This window comes from Toxotes jaculatrix, chromosome 3 (assembly GCF_017976425.1).
Source record: "Toxotes jaculatrix isolate fToxJac2 chromosome 3, fToxJac2.pri, whole genome shotgun sequence".
Classification (NCBI taxonomy): Eukaryota; Metazoa; Chordata; class Actinopteri; family Toxotidae; genus Toxotes; species Toxotes jaculatrix.
The window spans coordinates 28408805-28430797 of record NC_054396.1 but is presented as its reverse complement, the minus strand read 5'-3'; the positions used below and the strand labels follow the sequence as shown (position 1 = coordinate 28430797).

Below are 21993 nucleotides of genomic sequence, written 5' to 3'. Positions count from 1 at the left end.
TCCACTACCAACCTTGTGTTGTTATTGCAGAGGGGGCGAAGATGAGCGAGACAGGAGATTAAACCGAACTGCCACGCAGCAGTATCACTCTATTAATCGGCTGTCTTTGTCTATCAAGGTCATAACAAGAGGCTGCTTGGTTCATGTCTGTGAGAGAACAGATAAATTCATGTGCAGGATCCCAGGGACCCCCACTTGAGGGTTTTTGGTCTCTCTCTTTCCAGCCTTCTCTTTTTTTTAAATTTAATTCATCTTCTACCACTTTTTTTCCGGTCTTTCTTTTTCAGTTGTGCCTTCTTTCCTCTCTTTATCATCCTCACATCTATCCCCATCTTTCTTTTGCTTCACAACATTTCTTAATGTCTTGGTTTTTCTCTTCTATTTTCCTGTGCTCATTTTCTCAGTTATATCTGTGTCCTTTATTTATTTATTTATTTATTTAATCTCTATTTTTCTCTGACCTCACCGCCCTCTTCTTTCTGTTTCTGTCTCTGGGTTATGTTACCTTGACTGCTTTCAGTCCTCCTTTGACAAAGGACAGCGGTTCGTTAGTCTGTTTCTCTTTTCTGTCAATAGAGCCGTGTCTCTCTCTCTGAGAGTGTAATTTGGACTGGAGCTGGTGTTTTAGCAACACTTGACACTCTTATCTTGTGAAACACTACATGTCACCTAAAAATATTAACTGGCAGGTATTCAGTGGATTCATACTAATCTTTTTTTTTTTTTTTTAAAGTAAAACTTGGAATTGTTAAATTTTCCTCTTTTTTTAAATCACATGAAATTATCTGCCAATGGCTCCTTCGGTTAAAAGCTTCTGTTGCATTAATTTCTTGTGTTGAAACATTAAAGAAATAACTGTCTGAGACTTAATTTCTCAGTACAGGCCACTTTAATCTTCTTAAAGTTATACATTCAGGCAAATTTCCTCTACTCTGTGTTCCTCTGTGGGATCACCCATAGCATGCATGCTTAGCATCTTTTTCTCAGATTATTTCCATGGCAACTTTTTTAACTGACTCCAACAAAATGTCCCTCTATGATTTATTAGACATTACCAATATACAAGCAGGAGTCTGATGTTTGAATCTTACATCTTTACTTGATGGACAGTTGGTCTTTCTTCATAAAAGTTTTTTTTTTTTTTTTTTTGAAGTTTTCAATCACAAAACACAAAATCCAAAGACAAAAAATCGTTCATCAGTGTTTACAAGCTAAAAAGGTTTAAAGTATAAATGATGTCTTGTAACTTTAATATATTAATTTTAAATTACTTTAGAGAAAAAAAGCATATGAATCATTAGAGCGGTGTTGAAGTGAGGGAGTCTAAGCAGCAAGCAGGACGTACAGAACATCCTCTCTCTGCAGTCAGAGGTGACACACTCTCCGTCTGCGCCCTGCCCCCCTTCTCATTCACTCACTGTTCTTTCATTCAGTCTATTGACAGTCACCTCCTGGCCTCTACATGCAGCCATACATTGATAGCAGTGCTCTTACCTACATAAATATGTATTGTGGTCCTGTACAATCCACGCTATGCATGAACTTTGTGTTTGCCCCGACTTTTGTTTTCCATCCGGTCTGTTTGTTCATTTGTTTGCCAGCTTCTCTGATTCCTTGTATAAAAGAGTGATTCGGGACCAGTCCTGCATGTGCAGCATTTTGTATGAGCATGTGTGGCGTTTAAACCTTGATGTCGCTCTGTGACTTCTGCAGTTGTACATTGTTTGTCCTTGAGCGGTTTTGAATGTTTGTGAGCTGGCATGAAGTCGGGAGCTGTGACAAAAATCTCTTCCAGTGAAAATTTGAAATTGTTTGCACTCATCTCCATCTCCCTTCCTCTCTTTGTTTATTTATCTCTCTATTTATTTATCTTTAGCTTATATTATTTAATTTGAATGTATGTGTACATATATATGTATAGATAGATAGATATAGATATATTAATATCATGTCCATGTTCCCCACAAAGCTGTGTTTCATTTGAAATGTTTTCCATGGTGTTCAGAGCTTTCATTCCCCACTGCACATAACTGCACGATGTTTATAAGCTGTGTTTGGCTCTTTGCACATGGACAAAGAGTTTACAGTATCTTCACCTTGGGATCAAACGTGTCCAGTTTGTCTTTCTTTGTGGCTAACAAATGCATATTTTGTGTGTGTATGCGAGAGAGTGTGTGTTTTTCAAGGATGGCTACCAAGGGTAAACCATTTCCTATGTGTTTAGGAGAATGTGTATGTATGTGTGCGGTGAATGACTGTATGTGTGCATGCGTGCCTGATTGTATTTGTATGTCTGTCCTTTTGGCTGTGTGTCTGACTACGTGTGCATGCTCGTGTGTGGTCATTTCTATGTGATTGTATGTGTGTTGCTATTTGTATGTGGTTGCCTATCAATGTGACTCTGTGCATACCTGTGCATGTGTGTCTTTGTGTATGTGTGTGTGTGTGTGGGCGGGTGTAGGTGCGTCCACCCAGGACTCAGATGCCATGGAGCCAGAGAAGCAGGTGGACAGCACAGTGAAAATGGCTGGAGTGATCGCGGGGATCCTCATGTTCATCATCATCCTCCTCGGTGTCGTCCTCACCTTCAAACGCAGGTAGGTAACAAACCTAACATCAGGGCAGAGCCACAGCTTAAAGGTGCTATGTGTAGCATTTTAATAGCAATAATCACAAATCATTAACACATCCTTAACCGCAATTCCCACTGTGACCCACTGAGCTGGATTATGAGCCACTGGGACCAAATTTGTGAAGCCACATGTGCTGGTCAGTTGCTAAAAGGCACAAAACAGGAAGAGGACTGTTCCTACACAGGAAACTGAAACTTTCATGGTTTCCGGTGACAGCAGACGGTGAACGAAACCAACATCTGACTGAATGATAAGTTAAAAGATGGAAGCTATAAGAGCAGCACTGGCACTGGACAAAGGCTACCAGTTATCTTAATTAACGACCATTGTGTGATTTTGTGACCATAAGAACGTGGACAACTGCACGTGTTGATGAATAAAATACTACATTTAGCATCTTTAAACCATGTGACTGAACTGATTGGTAGACAGATTGATAGATGAACATCATGTCAACTTGAAGTGTCCTCGTAGTTTATATATTTTATGTATGGGCAGACAGACATACATGTGGGCAGGGTCAGAGGCTCAGATTTACATTTATGGACAGGGGAGAAAGAGAATGTCCTGAGGTGAAGGGGATTTCAGTAAAAGATTTAACAAGGAAGAGTGAATCAGAATTTAAAATGTTTTTCATTTATTTTCAGTGTCAGTCAACAAAAATCCTTCTTAGAGATTAGCATTTATCAAACATTGCAGGTCACACTCTGATTGTTACGATTACAAAGGCCAGATATTTTTAATTCATTTCTTAAGGCAATTTAAAAAATCAGAATTATGTATTAAATCTGGTGATGTATTTAATCCTCTCTAACCCTTAAGGGCAAAATAAATAATAATGATAGAGGTGCCCAGAGTTTAGAGATTTAAAACCCAGATGGATTGTATTGCTTTGGTTTTTTTTTGTTTTTTTTTTTTCTTTTTTCAGTTAGTAGACACACACAGCTTCCTGTGTCTCTATTAACATGCACACTGGCTTGCCACCATCACCTGCCTTTCTTTCCTTTACTTGCTCTGATTCTCTATATTGCTCCATCCATCCTCACATTCCTCTCTACCCCACTCACATATTGCTTATACATTTTGTTTTGCTAGGACTCACATTTGTTTGATTTGTGTGTGTGTGTGTGTGTGTCTGCGTGTGTGTGTGTGTGTGAGAGAGAGAGAGAGAGTGTGTGTGTGTGCCATCATTTTACGTTTTTGTCAGTTTCTCAATTCACACTCGAAACTCACAAAAAAGTTTGCTTACAGTACAAAAATGGCCTCAGATCCTGGCGCTGACGTTGCTTTGACACGTCCCCTGTACTGACAGTGTGACTTATGGAAACAGTAACAGCTGAAGAAAGGGAATATTCTTCATTGTGCCAAGTACAAACAGAAAATCAGTGAGAATGTGCTCCGACAATCACACACTGCAACACTTTTTTAAGGTTAGTAATTAAAGCATATATACACCACAAAACTATGACTAGACCCACATAGAGATGAGATGGAAGGCATGAGAATGACTTGGTCTGATTGGCTAAGGCTTTAAATTTTCAGATTTTTTTTTGTGTATATGTAAGACGTACATATTTTAGTTTATAACATTCAAAAATTAACTGAGATCATCAACAGAATTTGAAGAAACAACAGTTTTGACGTTATTTCAGACGTCTGTGTAATGTGTTGCAGAGATACCTTCTGATGTTAGCATGCTAACCAGTTAGCCCCATCAAATTGTCATTGTCAGTCTTATACTGACAGAATTAAACATGCAACCAGTTAAAATTTTTTTTTTTTGATGGTCTACCAACCCACTGATGAGGTGGCCCACTGGGATTTGTCCCAGTATGCCTGATGGCCAGTTTGGCTATGGCACAGGAGAAGGTGAGGCGAGGGGGGGGCGACCAAAGAGTGCCTTTCCATGTTTGTTATGATAGGGGTGGACGCCCCAACTTTCTGGTAATGTGCTGCTGCCAACTTGTTTAGAGTACGAATGACACGTTGCCCATTTAAAGCTGAATAGCTAAGCCTGGCTCATAAGTTTAAGGTGAACATTAAACTACTGTCCAGTTCCTGTTTTCAGTACAGAGACATTTTCCTCTCTGTAAAAGTGGCGTTTATTTCTTTCATGAGTCACTGCATGTGGAAGCTGCCATGGTCAGCACACAGCGCACTTTGTACCTCATACAGGGGTCATTTATTCGTCTTTGTATTCTAACCCTTTTTTAGATTACTTTCTGCGAGTCTGAAAAAGGCTGTTGTTATGTGATTAACTTCATCAGAGTGTGTAGCCAATGGTGTGAATAAGAAAGTCCAGATAAAAGACACAGTAAACTATGTGGAGGAGTTTGAGTTCTCATAATACATCCATGCCTACAAGTTACAAAGAGGACTCTGTATACAATCAAGAAGAATAGGCATTGAGGGAGCATGGCATTGAACATGTTTGCAGCTATAGGGAAGGACTTACATTCATCCTACATTTTTCTATAATGCCACATAGGGAAACACACAGATGCACACGTGCATACACCGATATGGTGTGGCTGTAAGTTATAGACAGAGAGTGAGGGAAACTGGCAGATACCATATTGGATACCTTAGTGCTAGGCCAAATACAACATTACATCCATTTCAAGTGAGCACAAGACGCTGGGGAGTCAGAGAGGGTCCAGGGTCAGCTGGCAATGCTAATCAGAGCCTAACCCAGGCTAGCAGGGAATATCGCAAACACCAAGAGGATAAAGGTCTGTCAGAGCCAGAGGAGGAAAAATGCCAGGTGTAACAAGAAAGGTACTTCAGAAGCGGGTGCAGGTAGGGAATATAGGGGAGAAGCAGAAAGGGAAGGCAAAAATAAAAGAGGGGAGGAAGGAAGAAAATGTATGAGGTATAAAAAAAAAAAAGAAAAATGAAAACAAGGCAGCCCTGGTTAACCTGGGGGTCAAGTGAATATGCTAATCAGATGCTAACCAGGCTAACTGGGCATAATATACATAAAAAGGGCAATTAGAGGGCAAACACCACAATGGTGGGTGTAGCTGAAAGAAGGAAAAGAGCAATGGTGCAGCAGGAGAGGAAGAAAAAAAGGAAGCAGTTGAGATGCTGCTCAGATGTTCTCATGAACCCAAGCTAGCCCAGGCCATCGCTTAGGGTTAAAGGTCCTACACAGGTCAAATGGAGTTATGGAGCACATATAAAAATATGACAGAGAGAAAGACAAGTGGATACGGAGATGATCCTGGCATGAGCAGGAGGATGGAAAGGACATTGCAGAGGGGAAACACAAGTGGAAAGAGAAAATGCAGTCTACAGAAGAGAGATGAAGAGGGAGGCTAAGAAAGAAGGAAGATTTTCAGATGGAGCAAAGAAAAAATGAAGTAAAAAAGTAAATTAGTAGAAGAAGAACTGATAAAAGGAGCGCAGACAAATAGATTCGGACAGTGGGAGGTTTACCATATCATAGACCACTTTCTGGGGTCATCTATATTTCATTCCACACACTTTAGCCAGCTGTCCGAGTGGAAGAAATAGTGTTTTTTAAATCGAAAGTGTTTTACATGCCTTTCAGACCCATAAATTATTCCAAAACTTTGTTGGGAAGTGAGCATGCACAACTGTCCAATTAATCTTTCAGGATGCTGTTACACATGTTCCAAATGGACTTTATTTTTCAAGGAAAGCCAGGAGATGTTCCTGATAATGTAATGTAAAAGTGAATAACGCTGGACATGACTGAAGTCTTAATGGGGATTTGATGTTTCTACAGCCAGGTGGCCCCGAGGGCTCAAACAACCAGCACCGGAAGATACACTTTTCATAAAAAGGTTGAGAGGAGAATGAATGAATAATTGATGTTTCTGAAGCTCCCAAAACACTGTCTGATTTTTTATGTTTGAGGCCAGAGAAGCAGACCGTGACTAAGTAATTGAGAAAAGGTGACGTCTCGGGTAGTGCAAATTGATGGAAAAATATGTTATTTAAACTTTTTTTTTCACCTGTATTTCCCTTCATGCGAGCTCTTTAAAATTCTCACCCTGCAGCCATCTTTTGTGATTTTAGTTTGTCAGAAGCTTTTATACTGCTTTCATGCTCAGGTCAGCCTTTAAAAAAAGAGACTCGGTAGCATTTCAATTGCTTAAATAAAAATAAATGAAATAAACAGCTCAAAGAATAAACATACAAATAAAGACAGGCAGGCAAACAAGCAAATTAACAAAAGTTACAGATAACACCTCTGACTGTGCGAGGCATAAATATAATGCAGTTCTTCCACTGCTGGACACAACTCCTGGCACTCTTCCACATTAGCAGTTGTATTCTGGCCTTAAAGATGCATTTGTGCAGAAATATCTGAATTATTCATTCCAAACTGCACCAGGAGGGATTCTGTGTGTTTAAAAGGTCCTGAGCGAGGCTGGATCAGTCAGTCCGTATATGAGCTATCCATATGTTTTAATGTTTATTTATAGCATGCATATGCCTTGATAGCTGGCACTAATTTAAAAGAACGGATGTTTTAGTAAAAGAGGAAAACGCTGATTTGATGTGAGTTGAGCCGCTGGCAGGAAGAGAAAGGTTTACATCCATTTCAGGCCCTTTTCCACCATGTAGCTGTATGAACTCTGTAGGTGCAGGAACTAATGCGCACGCATACACACAGCTAGTGGTCGCTAACATTTTGTTAATTTAGTGTATTCAGTAGCACAGCTAGTGTGTCTGTGTGCGTGTGGGTGAGAGTGTAGAGCGCTGTGTTTCGCTGTGTGTTGGTCTGCACTGTGTACACATGTGTATCTCTCTGCTGAGCAGTGACTGTTCACTTATTTGCTCGTGTGAATGTGCCACATGTCCATGACTGGATATAAAATGTGAGTGTCATCAGAGCCAACGCCATATCACCATCTGTATGTATGTTTGTGTGTTGTGTGTTTGTCCTGACCGCCTGATGCTCCTCCTCAGGCATTTCAAGCCAGTATTGACAGGGGTAGAGCCATGGATTGTTACACACATAGAGAACTCCAGATGGGTCTGTGGACAGAGAGACGCTGCTCTCGGCCAAAACGCAGACCAAAATATTTCTCTCATGTCTTGGACACTTCAGCGTCCTTGATAGCTACTGTTCCTTTAAAGTTCCTCGTGATTCAGGCTAATTTACAAAATGTCTGAATGATTTTACATGAATACGCTGTAGTCTTTTTTTTTTTTTGCCCAGCATTACCACAGCTTTAGTATTTTCCCACTGATGTGAGTCCCAGTCTGCTAAGGAGGGAAGTCCACATAAGCATAAGATGATATAAGAAATAATAGTGGGTGGTTTCTCCATAGATTATTCTCCTCGTGCATCATAAAAGGACATAGACAAAACATTTCTTTGTAATTTTATTGTAATTTATCAAATGACCCTAAATGGTAAAACTGTTACCTTAAAGTAAGAAGGATTCACATACATGTGTGGGCAAATAAAGATGCAATACAGCAACATTCTCAACACTCTGCTTGTTATAGGCAGCTCCCAATTATAAGTAATTGTGTTGCCTAAATACTGCAACAAAGCAATGAACTTTCTGTAAGTTTTCTGCTTAGTCAATTTGTTAAACAACTTGTGTATCAGAAAACCAGTTTCAGTGTGGGATTAGAGAAACCTGATGATTACAGCCACTGTAGATTTCTGCTGGGGAAACCAAATTTTTCATCATCTAGAAACTTTACATTACTGAGGTTCTAATGGTGATTTTACAAAAGCAGAGAGGGAAAGTAACATTGCTTGTAATATCATTATCTACAAAAATAAAATGTAAAGTCTGACTAAAACTTAATTGCCTCTAATTTAAAGCCTAAATAATCCGTGTGCACAGCTGAATGGTGGAATATTTATATAATTCAGCCACATTTGACTGTAAGTAAAATGTACTTTCAGTTAGGGCCCAAATTTCATGCTGTTAAGTTGCCATATATATTTAAAGAGTTTTGTTTTTTCATTTGCTTTTTTGTTTTTTTTTATTTTCATTTTATTTGATCATGCATTCAGGTGTACACACATACACAGTATCATGCTTTTTCACAAATACTTGCTGCCTCGCTGCCAAATTGTACATCCATTGTTTTCTGCATTCAGGCCATTCATTCCAGCTTTACAATCACCCTCCTGTAACAACAATAAGCAAACATCCCTGGTTACATCTGAAATTCTCTTCCTATGAAACATCCTGTCACTTTTCTCCTTTCTTGAATCTAAACCTAAATGAATAAGTAAATAAATACTCCCATTGTTCTGAAAGAAGAATAAAACATGTTGTGAGTTTGTGTCTCTCACTGAACAGGCAGAAAAATCTAAATGTGACACTGAAGAGAAAACAACTGAAAAAAAAAACTGATTTAATTGGAGAGCTCCTCCCAACAGGAGACTTTCTGTTCTTTCTGAAGTCTGAGCTGCTGGCTGGAAAAAAAAGAAAAAAAAAATCAGATAGTTCGACACAGTAGACTTTCACCATCATCAGTGATGACAGATTGTCTTCATATTCAAAGGCATAGGGATAAAATGGGTTTTCTCAGCACAATATGGCTTCACGTCCGATCCAAGCCTCTCTTTACACTGCTGTTGACTGATGCAACTGAATGTTTCTTGTGTCTCCTGACTCTTGTTTTCCCTGTAAAGTGTTTGTGGGGCCCGCTTTGAGAAATTGTTCATCCTTCTGTCTTCAAGCATCACTTAACAGCACTCTTGCTGAAGACCTGCTGAAGTCCCACACACTGGCACACTGTGGTGGTTTATGCTTCAGGAGAATGTCTGCTTTTCAACCCATATAGGGCTCCTGTGATGTTTTTATCGCTGCCTAAACAGATAACAATCAAATTACATCTGTTTCCGCCTCTTTAGCCTATCATGGCTCGTTCACATTCACTGACATAGATACAAATTTGTGTGTACTGCTGTGTGCAACAGTTCAACATTCATGTCAAAGGATTAGCAAATTGGGACTGTGAAAGACATAGCCGTGCAAAACAGAGAGAATGGAAGAACAAATGTTTCAGCATTAAGTTCATTGTCGGTATCAGACAGCCATGACACTGGATCTGTGCCAGAAAATAATGAACGAAAGGCTCTGTGAGCGAGAATTCAGCCTGAGAACAAAACACTGTGTGCAATTTTACCATATCTACTGAAAACAACAGGGATGCTAGAAAAGGGTCAGGTCTACTTTCTGCTTTGGTTTTCTCAGTGTCAGCAGAAAAATAACAAATACATGAGGGAATGGAAAGAAGGAAAAGTGCAGATGAAACAGATGTCTCAGGTTTCTCACCACGAGCTCTCTGACTCGAGTCTCACACCCTTTTATGTCTCTCTCTATCTTCCTGTTTCCTGTCTTTGGCTCCACCCCTTCCTGTCCCGTCCTGTACCTGCCTTGCCCTTGCTCCGATAGAGAGATTCACACATGGAGAACTCTGAGCGTGGGGTATTGTATGTTTACTTCTAGACATCAACGCATCCACTCCCTCCCTCACTGTTACTCTCATCACGCCTTTTCTGGTTTTCAGTAGTTTTCCAAATGCATCTTATGACCTCGGATACACCTGGAAAACGGATGTGGAATTTCCAGCATTAATGTGATTGAAGAGTTAAATTCCAAACATTATTCATTAGCAACGGCACACAATGGAGCCAGTAACAATGAAAATGATTTGATGAATTGTAGATTTTTAGAAACTTTAAAAATCTACCATAATTTGTTTAATTTTTAACTTGCATTTGAAGAAGTGGGAAGGACTCTATAAAAGAACAAATACCTCATTTTGGAATAAAACTCAATTGTAGCTTGGGACAGGACACATCCTGCCTTTCCTTTTAACAGTAATAAGTGCTGACAGCATGCACGTAAATGTGGTAATTGCTGTGGTTACAAATCTCAGAATTGTTGAGAGGAGCCACAGAATGTGGCGTCCTAAGCAACACTCTAAGATGTTTTGGGAGCTACACATCCTTTTTCTTTAAGAGTGTGAAACATGGAATCCCTATTATTTTAATCTCTGTGGCACACATGCAATTTTCTCCTGGCTGTTTCAAGGAGTTGATGCTTCTTCTTGCTGCCACTGAACAGACAGATCTGTGTCACTGAAAGTTATGAAATTTATGTTTTTCTATTCCCTTGTGAATCCAATTCAAGTCGTTACAGAAGTCCTCATCCATGCACTTGTCTTATACGTTCCCTGTATCAGCATCATTAGTGTTTACCCTTTGTTTTTCAAGTTGGCTGAAAATTCATCTCAGGGAATGTTTGCAATAATATTTGAGCAAAATATTCAGATGTAAATTGGACTTTGAAATGGCTCATGTGATGTTTGAGGTCATTATCCGTGAACAGTGACACAAACTAATAATATAAGATGCTTTTGGTGAAACTCCCCTGGTAAATTTGGTCATTTATTCCAAGTCATCTCGTCACGTCATCTGTGCTCAGTGATTTTTGTAAAAACTGCACATTTCCAAAAAATATATATCATGAATCCATCATCTCTGAGCACTTCATCAAAATTTACCTCTCATTTCCTCTGTATGGTGAGAGATGTTTGGCTTGTCTGTCCATTACTTTCCCAGTCATTTGCTTTTGATGCATTGTAAGTAAATGTGTTATCTGCAAATATATCCACACCTGCAGTCAGTCGCCCGTTGAGAATGGAAAGACAGAAATTCAGATGGAGAAATGAAAATACAGTGCTCCAGATTCTGCTGCTTTCTAAAACGGGAACAGGTTGCCACAATTGATTACATCTCACCACTGAAGCAAACAATCAGGCAGGAATTTTCAGAAGCGAGAATCGAGCCAACCTGCCGCCTCCAATATTAGAAAAAGGTTAAATAATTAGTGCAACTTTGTAGATTAGAAAGTGCATGCTTAGCTTCGACAAACAAAAGTGAGGTAGGCGATTAGGAGGGAGTTATGTGGTAATATCTCACTGAATGAAATGCAAAGCTTCACAAATATCTCCACCCATACTACTCTGGGCTCAAAGACAATCCGCTCTGTGCCTTTCACGGTAGCTATCGCTTTGGCATCGTGTTAATCTAATAAAAGCCCAGTCTTCATTTAAAGCTACATACTCTTCTGAACTCTCATTTCTGTGAAAGCCTGACTTATATTTGATCACTAATTGGACAAGAGTTGTACTTTTTGAAATGTGACAGAAAAATCATGTCGCTCTCAAATGTTGCATTTAGTATTTCCGTTAAAGATTTTAACGTATTCTTGTTCACTCTACTGAAATATGTGTGTGTCTCAGAGGGGAGTGGAGGAAAGTTTAATGTTGATGGTCAAAAATTTAACCTCAAGTAATGAGGGTTTAAATTTAGTCTGACTTCATCAAATCTTGTTGCAGTTACCAAACCTTGAAAACGGAGGGCACCATAATTAGATTTTTCAGCAATTTTGTCAGTGACATTCTTCCTTGAGGCATAAGGAGTTTGGAAATGCACCGCCATGACAATTGATTCATCAGGAAATTACCCAGAGTTCTTAAATTACGCCCCATCTACTCGACCTAAAGCCCACAAAGTTGAGAAATAAATTGCGAACCTCCACAGTGAGACAGCAAAAGGACGCATCCTCTTTCCAGACAATATACTGCACCCTCGGGGGCTCAGGCTATGACAAAAGAATTGAGGTGATTAGTAACTGATGTCAGCCCAGGGAATGGACTCAGGCTGGATCCACTGCAAATGGCAGGCTTTTACAAGGCCAAGTGGTCTGATGTGAGTGTGTGTGTGTGTGTGTGTGTGTGTGTGTGTGTGTGTGTGTGTGTGTGTGTGTGTGTGTGTGTGTGTGTGTGTGTGTGTACATGTGCTTGCAGTGGACTGAGACTTTCAGTGTACAAATTGGGTTAGATCCTGTGCATAGACACGTACACACACATCGGAGAGTGCTGAGTGCTTCCATGCTGTCAGATGCTAAACTTGTACTTATTCACAGATAATTTGGCGGTGTTAACACACACACACACACACACACACACACACACACACACACACACCCACACAAACACAAACACACCTACACGCTCACACACACACAGACCTGACCCCCATTTTGCAGATGTGACACATGGTTGAATAATAGACTCTGCTGCTTGCTGAGATAAATGCTTGATGGTCCACTTACAGCCCTGTTATAATGGGTGATGGCCAGTCATTTACACACACACACACACACACACACACACACACACACAGGTTTACAGACTCTCGTACTGGTGCTCTGTACTGTATGATCACACATGTAAACTGTTACGCGGAACAGGAGCACTCCAAAGAACAATCTGTTATTTACAACCTGGGTCTTATTTCCCTGTCTGCCCCTTATCCCTGTTGGTTATGAGAACATTTTCTCCCTAATTTAATTGCTGAGAAACAGGGGATGCTCCGCTAGACACAGCTGTACAATGAAGACTATTACAGCAAGCCACACAAGCTGCCAGGCCATCAGACAGGTTGTAAACAAATCCACAGTTCAGCTAAAACCAAATTATTTGGACTCACAAATGAAGGTAAAATCCCCTCAAAATGTGAGTTAATCATTTTACTGCTTTGTAAAACCTCCTGTGTTTCACAGCGGTGGGAATATGCAGTCTGAAATCTGATGGGCACCAACTACAGACAGTCTTTGTAAAAACCTTTACAAGCTTTTCCGCTTGTCCAAGTAAATGGTTTAGAAAAGATATTAGAAAGTATAGATTCTGAGATTTGTTTACAGCCTGTCTGACCGTTGGAGCAGAGATGTTGCATCCTGACATCTCCGCAGAGAAGTTGATGCTGTCATAAGAAACTAGAACAGTTACATCACTGTTATATCACACAGCCCTGATGCAGAGGAGGAAAATAGTTGTTTATCCCTTTAAATATAAGATAATTATAGGTTGCTTGCACAAAGTGAAATTATACTTCAAGTCTCTAATGTGCTTACTTCCATATTAACACAGAGCCAAACATGAACATCAGAAGATAAACATGCTTGTCTTCCTGCTGTCCTTTGGTTGTCAAAACTACAAAACTTCAACTCAACTTGAATGAAATCTGTTTAAACCAGGTCAGTCACTTTTCAGCAAACCACCTGCAGTACAGCTGACCTTACTGACCTGAGGGAGATCTAATAAGACGTCGACACACAGAGAATTAATTTGTGAGTGTGTCTCTGTGTGTGTCTCTGTGTGTTTCAATGTGTCCATATGCATATGGCATGTTGACATCCGTCTGGTAGCACGGCTCTAATTAACTAGATTATAAATAGAGATGAAAACCTGTCACTCAAAGGGCGTTTCATTTTTTTCCCCTTCAGTTTTAACTCTTATCTACTGACTCGCTTTCCTGCCAACACCCGGTTTTACTTCCACACAGTTCCACGTTCAAACAGTGAGCGCCTGGCTGTGCCTTGCTAAAGGGCATGTTGACAGTATTTGCAGATGGAGGAGAAAGTGGGTTTCCCCTCATTTAGCCATCCCTCTTCATGCTGCTTTTCATTGGTTACCTAGCATGTGTGTGTGTGTGTGTGTTAGCATACATTCTGTTCAGCCCATCATGCCTATTGCATTGGCTGCAATGAGGTGCTAATAAGCCCCACTGACAGGGTGCATGTGTAACACGTGTCAGTAAAGGGCCTTATGTTTGTGTTCATATGTGACTGTATATATACAAGCCAGCTTGTGCGCGTATATGTCAGTGTGTAGATGACAGATTGTTGGCGTGTATGCGTGAGAGAGAAAGTGTGTTTTTGTGCAAGTAGGTGAGATATTTTTCATCCAACTCAGCCTTTAGGGAAAGTATATATACAGGTGTGATAAACTATAGCCATCACATCACCGCTGAAATATGAGTGTGTGTGCGTGTGTGTGTGTGTGTGAGGCAGGGTGATGGCCAATACAACCAGCAGTGACCCATGATGAGCCATACATCACGTCCACGCTGAGATGTTTGTGTGTGTGTGTTTTTTCAGCTGATAGTATTCACACAGGGCCGTGATAAACTGTGGCCGTCGTGGCGTGTGAAAATGCTTGTGTGTGTATTTGCAGCAAAAAAAAGAAAAACATTCATACAAAGCCAAGATAAAGTCCAGCTCCAAAGCTAGAAGAATGTGTGTGTGAGCAGGTGTGTAAAGCAGCATCCAACGGTTATATGAATGGAGTGGTCTGCAGCATAAACCCACGGCGAACAGCCTTACTCAAGAATAAGCAACGGTCACTGATATCCAGCCGCGTTCGACCGCATTAACTGACAGGCAGAGGGGTTCATTTCATTTTAGTTAAGTGGCATATGACCATACCTACATGTGTTATTATATTAAGGCTGCTGTAAAGTGTCCAACATTGTACAGTATATTGGATCAATAGATCAGACATACATTGCACACTGAGAGCAGGGACACACAGAAAGAAACCTTTGACGCTGTCGGACGTTGATTCACCCTCTTCAAGACGAATGAAAGGACTTTTTAATGTACTTATCACACATGCAAGGAAGCTGAGAGTCATGAACACCGAAGTCATCTCTGTTTGCCAGCGTCCTACTCTCAGACACACTCATATAGAGAAACACACGTGTTAAATGAAACACATAAATACAAACATGTTAGTGTCATTATCTCTCATACAGCGACATCACCGCCTCTCTCACGCGTACCTTCTCCCTTCCTCTCTCTCTCTCTCTCACACACACACACACATGCCAACAGTGTCGTGCACAACGTGGTGGAGTGTTTTTTCTATGCTGGATTAATATTTATGTCCAGTTTTAACAGCTGTGGCTTTTACAGCCGTGGCTCTCAGCGCTCCGCACTTTATTAATATCATAAGGACAATGTCAGCAGAGCCCTTAAAGAGGGTTATGGGTATGACAGAGTGTGTGTGCGTGTATAGGTTTTAGAAAAAAGGGAGAATTAGGTGTGAATGGTAGTGTGTTGTGTGTGTGTGTGAGCGTGCATGCACGCACACACACAGGTGTGTTAAGTAGTGTGTAGTGAGGGAATGTGTATAAGAGGTGTGCATGTATAAAGGCTACTGAAATGAAACAGCAGTGTGGGTGTGTTAAGAATATGCTTGTGTCAGCCTTCTCTCTCTTTCTCCTTCAGCTTTTCTTCCTCTGTTCCTCTGGGTTTTCCCGTTTTTTTCTCTTCCTATGGATGGATGAATGGATGAATGGATGAATAGATGGATAGATAGGAAGGCAGGTAGGTAGATGCAGGGTGTTGTAGCAGTTTGTGTGAGGCCTTCTGTAAAGATCAGTGAAAATTTTGATCTTTCTCAGTCCTGCTTGACTCTCCCCCTGCGTTGAAATTCAGTCTGTGAGTGTGTGTCTAGCTCTGTGTGTGTGTGTGTGTGTGTGTGTGTGTTGTGTGTCCTTAGAAATTATGGGATCCCAGTCTCTGGCCTCTCACTAGATGAAGGGTGTATGCCAGAGGGAAAATTTGCCAGCAAACCATTAGAACGATACCACAGGGAGCCCAGTGACACACATACACACACTGAAGCACACACATATGGATGAATGAGATATTAGTCAGTGGGAATGCAGAGGTATAGATCTGTCGCTATGCTATCGAGTGAAGGACAGAGGGCAAAGACAAAAGACTTTGGGCTAAAACTTCATCAAAAATGACCTGGCTTAGTTTTTATGGCTGTATCATTTTAATTTGAGTTATTTTCTCTCTGCTTTTGTTCGTATTATTTACTTTTCGCTGCCTTTGCAATATATGTGATTTCCAAGGTTACTAGCACCAAAAGATTCCACGTATATCAACAGTAATAACAGCCTTGTAATCTTTAAAACAACAACACACACACTCTTCATTGAAGAATCCTTCTTGCTTCCATTTGTTCCTCTATCAACTTCCATCTGCTGTCTTTTGCTCTTTTCTACCATTCATCATCTGTATCTGTCTATCCACCAGCCTGTTGGTGATGGAGGCATCAGCTGTGCACCTTTCTTATGTATATTTATTCATTTTTGGTTTATTTTTTCCCCCACAGACTAAGCATAAACATCTGTGTGTTATTGGAAAACTTGCAGGTTAAGCGAGGATAAAAAGTTCAGGGAGTCTGGCCTGTTGTGCCGCACATTATCATATACTCTGTTGAGTAAAAGCAGGAGGCCACTAAGGCCGTCTCCAGTAATAATTTGCTGCAGCTATGAAGATAAATGGTTTTAATCAGCTTTTTTGGGTAAAATTACATTTGATTTTCACAAGTTTAGAGTTTACCGATTATTCTAAATATTCAAAATAACTATCAGTGCTGCTTTTGTCCCGCATTTGAAATAAAACCAATTATACTACTGTCACCTGCTATTACTCAATATAGGGTACAATAAATCATTAGCTTCAAGCACGAGAATGAATGATGGATGGATGAACAGGCCAATCTCTAGTGAAAAGTGTCTTTTTTTTTTTAGGTGAGTGAAGTAATCATTTCACACACCATGTAGCTCTTTATTTCCTCTAATTTATTTGACTGACTACTGACCAGTTCACTGCGGATTTACAGCTAAACACCGCTGGAGAGTCCATAGATGGTCTTATAAGCCTCTACTTGTAAAGATAAACTAAATATAGAAAACTCAGCACATGGTCAGAGAACTCCACAGGCATACTGACGGGCAGCCACTCTGCTTCTGTGACAGCTTAAAGAAACAAAACCAGAGAGACAAAGTTTATAGATGGCAAAAGTTTTCATACGGGGACACATAGAAAGACAAGAAGACATGCTGAGGCAATTAGATGGACAGGTTGTACAGGTGGATAAGAAGACAAATTGGGGAAAGAAAAAAGATTTTTTTAAAAACTTGTAGCCTCTCAGTTTTAAGTGCCAACGAATCAAAAATAATTTTTCATTCAAATGATGAACTAATCCAATGTGTTTGTCCTTCTTCTGGGTTTTGCTCTGTTGTCATCATCGGCCTCACCTCACCATGCTTCAGAAGACATGCTTATTCCTACTCTTATTACCTGTAAGTAGAGATTTCACATCAGGAAAGCTCCTTTCCTCAGCAAATTCTTTGTTAACCTTTTGATTTTTGTTTAAATGTTGTGTTGTTTTTCTTGCATCCTATCATATTTAACCCCACGCTGAATTAGGGGACGAACTAAATTTGTATCTCAAAGTAGTTGAGATCCTAAAGACATCCTGAGACAATGCTGGAAAAAACTGTCCAAACCAGACAGTATAAGTGACAGAGCAGTTGTATTGGAAGAGCAGCTGGTTAAATACCTTTGTCAAAGGATGAAGCACTTTTTAGGAAAAGACTGTGGTCCTTAAACTTCCTGTCCTTGTCAGTATGTGACAGTTACACTGTACAGTCTCAGACTTGAACCCTGTAACACAGTAATCCACGTAGTGAAGTGGCTGGATGGAAGTTTTCAGGACAAGGATTTGTGATTTAATGACAGCATTAGTTTGGTGGTGAAGAGGACATTTCAGCTGACATTCATTTGCATTGTTTGCATGGTCGGTCTCTGAAAGTGTCTCACCCTAAAAGGTCAGTGTGATTCACTGCTGTCTTCCCCACCAAGTGCCCATTTCCTGCTTATAAACCAATTCTAATGAGGAGCTATTATCGCTGTCTGTTCGTACATGCACAAGCACGTACAAGCACACACACTCCCGATTACACACACACACACACCACCACTGCAAACACATACGCTCTGTTGCCCCAAGCTCACCTACAAATCCCTGCAGAGAATTTCTGAAAATCCCTGCTTCTCCAGCTGTCTTCAAAGCATCTGAAAATTTCCTCCAAATCTGCAGCAGGGGCCTAACTGAGCGGAACAGTCATCACATGCCTGCACCTCTTCTTAAAACAGCCACCCTGAAGCTGTCTGACCCCACCAGAAATGACTTCTTTACGCTGAGGAACTCGTACAATTAGAAAGATGGCAGCCATTGCTATCCACGCTAACTGCAGTGTTCAATTTGCTTTGGCTGAAGAAAAATATGAATTCGCTCTGCCAACGGAGAGAGAATGATGCCGACACACACACGGCAACACTAACCCATGAAAACACATACAGTCCTCAAGTAAAGCATCAAATTTGAAGCTGATCTCATCCTTCATAGAGAGTAATATGTATAAAGATGAATATTAGCTTATTTATCAGGATCATATTTTAAAGAAAACACAAAATTTATTTTGCTTTCAAATATCAGTATCAGTCCCAGACTAAAAAAGTCCAGCATTCTTTGGGCTCTGGTTCCTAATATGAACCGAACCACATAAAACAGTTAGCAATTACAACACAAAATAGCAGCTCCACATACACACTAGTGCAGACACGCACTCTTGCATGTTTACACACATAAACACACACACACACACAGCTGTAGCCCAAGGATGTTTACTGTCAGATGAGAGAGGGATTTCTCTCCCTCTCTTCCAAACCTCTATCTCTCTCTTCACCTCACTCTGTATCCCTCAATCTCTCTCTCCCTTGCTGGATCTGCCTCTAAATCCTGTGATACGCAGATGAAAGTTTGTTTGGGCTTCGCCTGCAGCCTCCTCTGGAGCTACCGCTGTCATCCTGAAGTGACTGACTGCCTGTTTGACTGCAGCACCGGCTGGGGATGACTCGAGGATATTTGAGCTATCTGGCTGCCAACCGGCTGGCTGAGGCCATTCTTTCCATAACACAGGAGTTCTGTCAATCCCTCGACAAGTGAAACAAATGTCATTTCCCTTGTTTGATTGGATGCCTTGAGGTTGCCCCTGTTGACTTGCCAGGCTCCTACTAAAATAAATACAATTCCCTCTGCATGCGTCACTTTCTAGGAAAAGAATAATACTCCTAACCTATAAGTATTGACTCTGTCAGAGGTAGATATAATATTTGTATCTATATACATATGGATAACACCAGTTAAATAGATTTAGAATGTGAATTATATGAGGTGTGATACTAGAAGTTCTCCTACACATCATTTAACCCTTTTCACCTGATGAATGTGTCCTGTGCTCAGTCAAATTTGAACACACAGCCAGTGTTGTTATTTTATTATTATTCCAAGCTACTGAATGATGTATGGATCACAGAGCTCTTCCTTATGGCCATTCACATCATTCAGAGACAAGCTGTTTGGATTTTTATATATATATATATATATGTGTGTGTGGTTCAACACCTGATTTACTGTGTGTTTTGTATTCCATAAACATTCTGCTGCAATCAGCACAACTTAGTCTGCAGTGATAGCATTTCTTCAGTGTCTGCTGAGGAAAAACTTTCATAAATCCAACTATAATAATTCTTCTTTTTTTTTTTTTAGCTATATGCCTTCCATCAAACACTGACAAACGAAACAGCTGTTAGACTAACTCTTGGTTAACTAATCAATAGGTCACATTCACAACAAATGATATTTTACAAAGAGGTGACCTAATGGTAAACATGAAGCACATAGATTCACAAAACTGCATCCTCCGTATTTTAGAAACACCGGATGAACTTCAGTAATGAATTTCACTAAATGCAGATCCAGCATATGGGAAATGAACCCTTCAAGTGCTCATGACACCTAATATATCAAATGAGTAACAATTAAAAAGCAGTTTTTTTGCTCATGAGTTCAACAAAAGTACACCCGCTTTGCCTCACTCCACGTCTTCTCATCCTGTGTCTCAGTAATAAAGCCTCCTCTCAAGCCTATCAGAGGAAGTGCTCAGCTCACCACCCTCCCAAACACACGCACACACACACGCACACACACACACACACACACAAACAACGTATCCGCCACACATCGCTCATTATCGACACATCAAACGGCCTGCAATTAACGTCGCCAGGGGCACAAAGTAGTCCATGATTCTCGCCGCGGTTGGCACCCAGCAGGGTAACCTTAGCGCTTAATGAACTGCCGCCGTGACATTCATTAAAGAAGGATTATGTCGTGCCCATTGCCACTCACAATATGCAAGGAATTTGTCATTTAAACGAGTCCATTAACAGGATGAATGTGTGATTGGTAGAGGTTTAGAAAAGAAGGGGGGTTGGGGGAGTTGGAAAGACTTTCACTACTCAAGTCACAAGTTTCTTGTCTTGCTTTTCCTGCTTCTTTTACATTCACCTGCCTGTCTTTCCTTTTGTTGCCTCCCCCCCTCCTCCACCTGCTTTCCTGTTTCCCCCCCTTATCTTCCGTCCATTCTCTCCCCCTCACTCTCTCCTCAGCCTTTTCTCTTCAATTGCTCAACTTGTTCTTCATTCTCTCTCCATCTCTTCATCTTTTCCATTTGGCTTTCCTTTCTTTGCTCACCTCCTCCTCCTAGTCTCCTGCCCACTTTCTGTCAACGTGCAGCCAGATAGCCAGGAATAGGCCACTCTAAGCTCCAATCACACAGGAGGTTTCGAGGCTCCGCCGCCTGTAAATTGGTGTGGAGTAGAGTAAGGCTGAATCTGGGGTTGATGGAAGGAAATGATTATGGGAGAAACTTTGCGGGGCCATTCCTCCATTTCCATCTTGCACTTTTCTTTCTCTCTCCAATACATTCATCTCACTCTCCCTCTTGTTCCCCTGGCTGGTTTCTCTCCTCATTTCCTCGTTTATTCGTGAGCTGTTTCATTTGTTTTCCTACTTTCTCTTGTTCACTTTTTACCGTTTGCTCCGTCTGTGCCTCTATTTCTCTGTCTCTTGGCTGAATCGCTTAAGTACTCAAGAGCAAGTGCAGCTCATCATCAGATCCCAGACACACGCTCACACTCACACTATTGTACAGTTCATTCAGGAAGTGTTCAGACCCCTTTACCTTTTTCACACTTTGTTATTTTACAGGCTTATTCTAGAAATGGTTAAATTCTTTTTTTTTGCCCTCATCAATCTGCACACAATACCACGTAATGACAAATTTATTCAAAAGGAAACACTGATCAAGAGTAATGGGAGTTTCCTGAGGTAAAGTGCAAGTGTCCTAGCAAAAGGTCTGAGTACTTGATATTTCAAATAATTGGTTAAAATCACTTTGGCTGAAACTCATGAGCTTCCTTTGTGTGTGCTTGGAGCTCTAAAGTACAGATGAGAGCTGTCTCTTAAGAGTCATGAGCCGCGTTTCCAGGAACTTAAACAATATTCACTGTGTTTAAGCAGCTGCCTTTGATGTTGCTTTAAGAAATGTTCTACAACTTCTTTGTTTGAGTGCATATTCATTTCCCTTTTCTCTATTTCAGACACCGCACTGTAGTGACTCAGCCTTTAAGTCGCTCATGAAAGCTTTTAGACTTGTTGAAGGAAACTTGATTAGTCACTGTAGAGAAGATATGATTAATGCTCTATAGGAAAGCAGGGTTTGTGCTCTTCTAATTTGCCTTTTGGAGTGACTGGGCAGGATGGTGCAGTTCTTCAGAAATACATGTAA

The 21993-nt window shown here is 40.6% G+C and overlaps 1 protein-coding gene across 1 annotated transcript in view; it reads left to right on the top strand.

Moving 5' to 3' along the window:
- ptprt (protein tyrosine phosphatase receptor type T) overlaps positions 1-21993 on the top strand; it is a 216002-nt gene that overhangs the window by 109679 nt on the left and 84330 nt on the right. Inside the window, exons 12-13 of the mRNA XM_041033529.1 lie at positions 2462-2597; positions 17569-17598. Of these exons, the coding sequence (XP_040889463.1) occupies positions 2462-2597; positions 17569-17598 (166 nt within the window). The remainder of the gene's footprint in view (positions 1-2461; positions 2598-17568; positions 17599-21993) is intronic.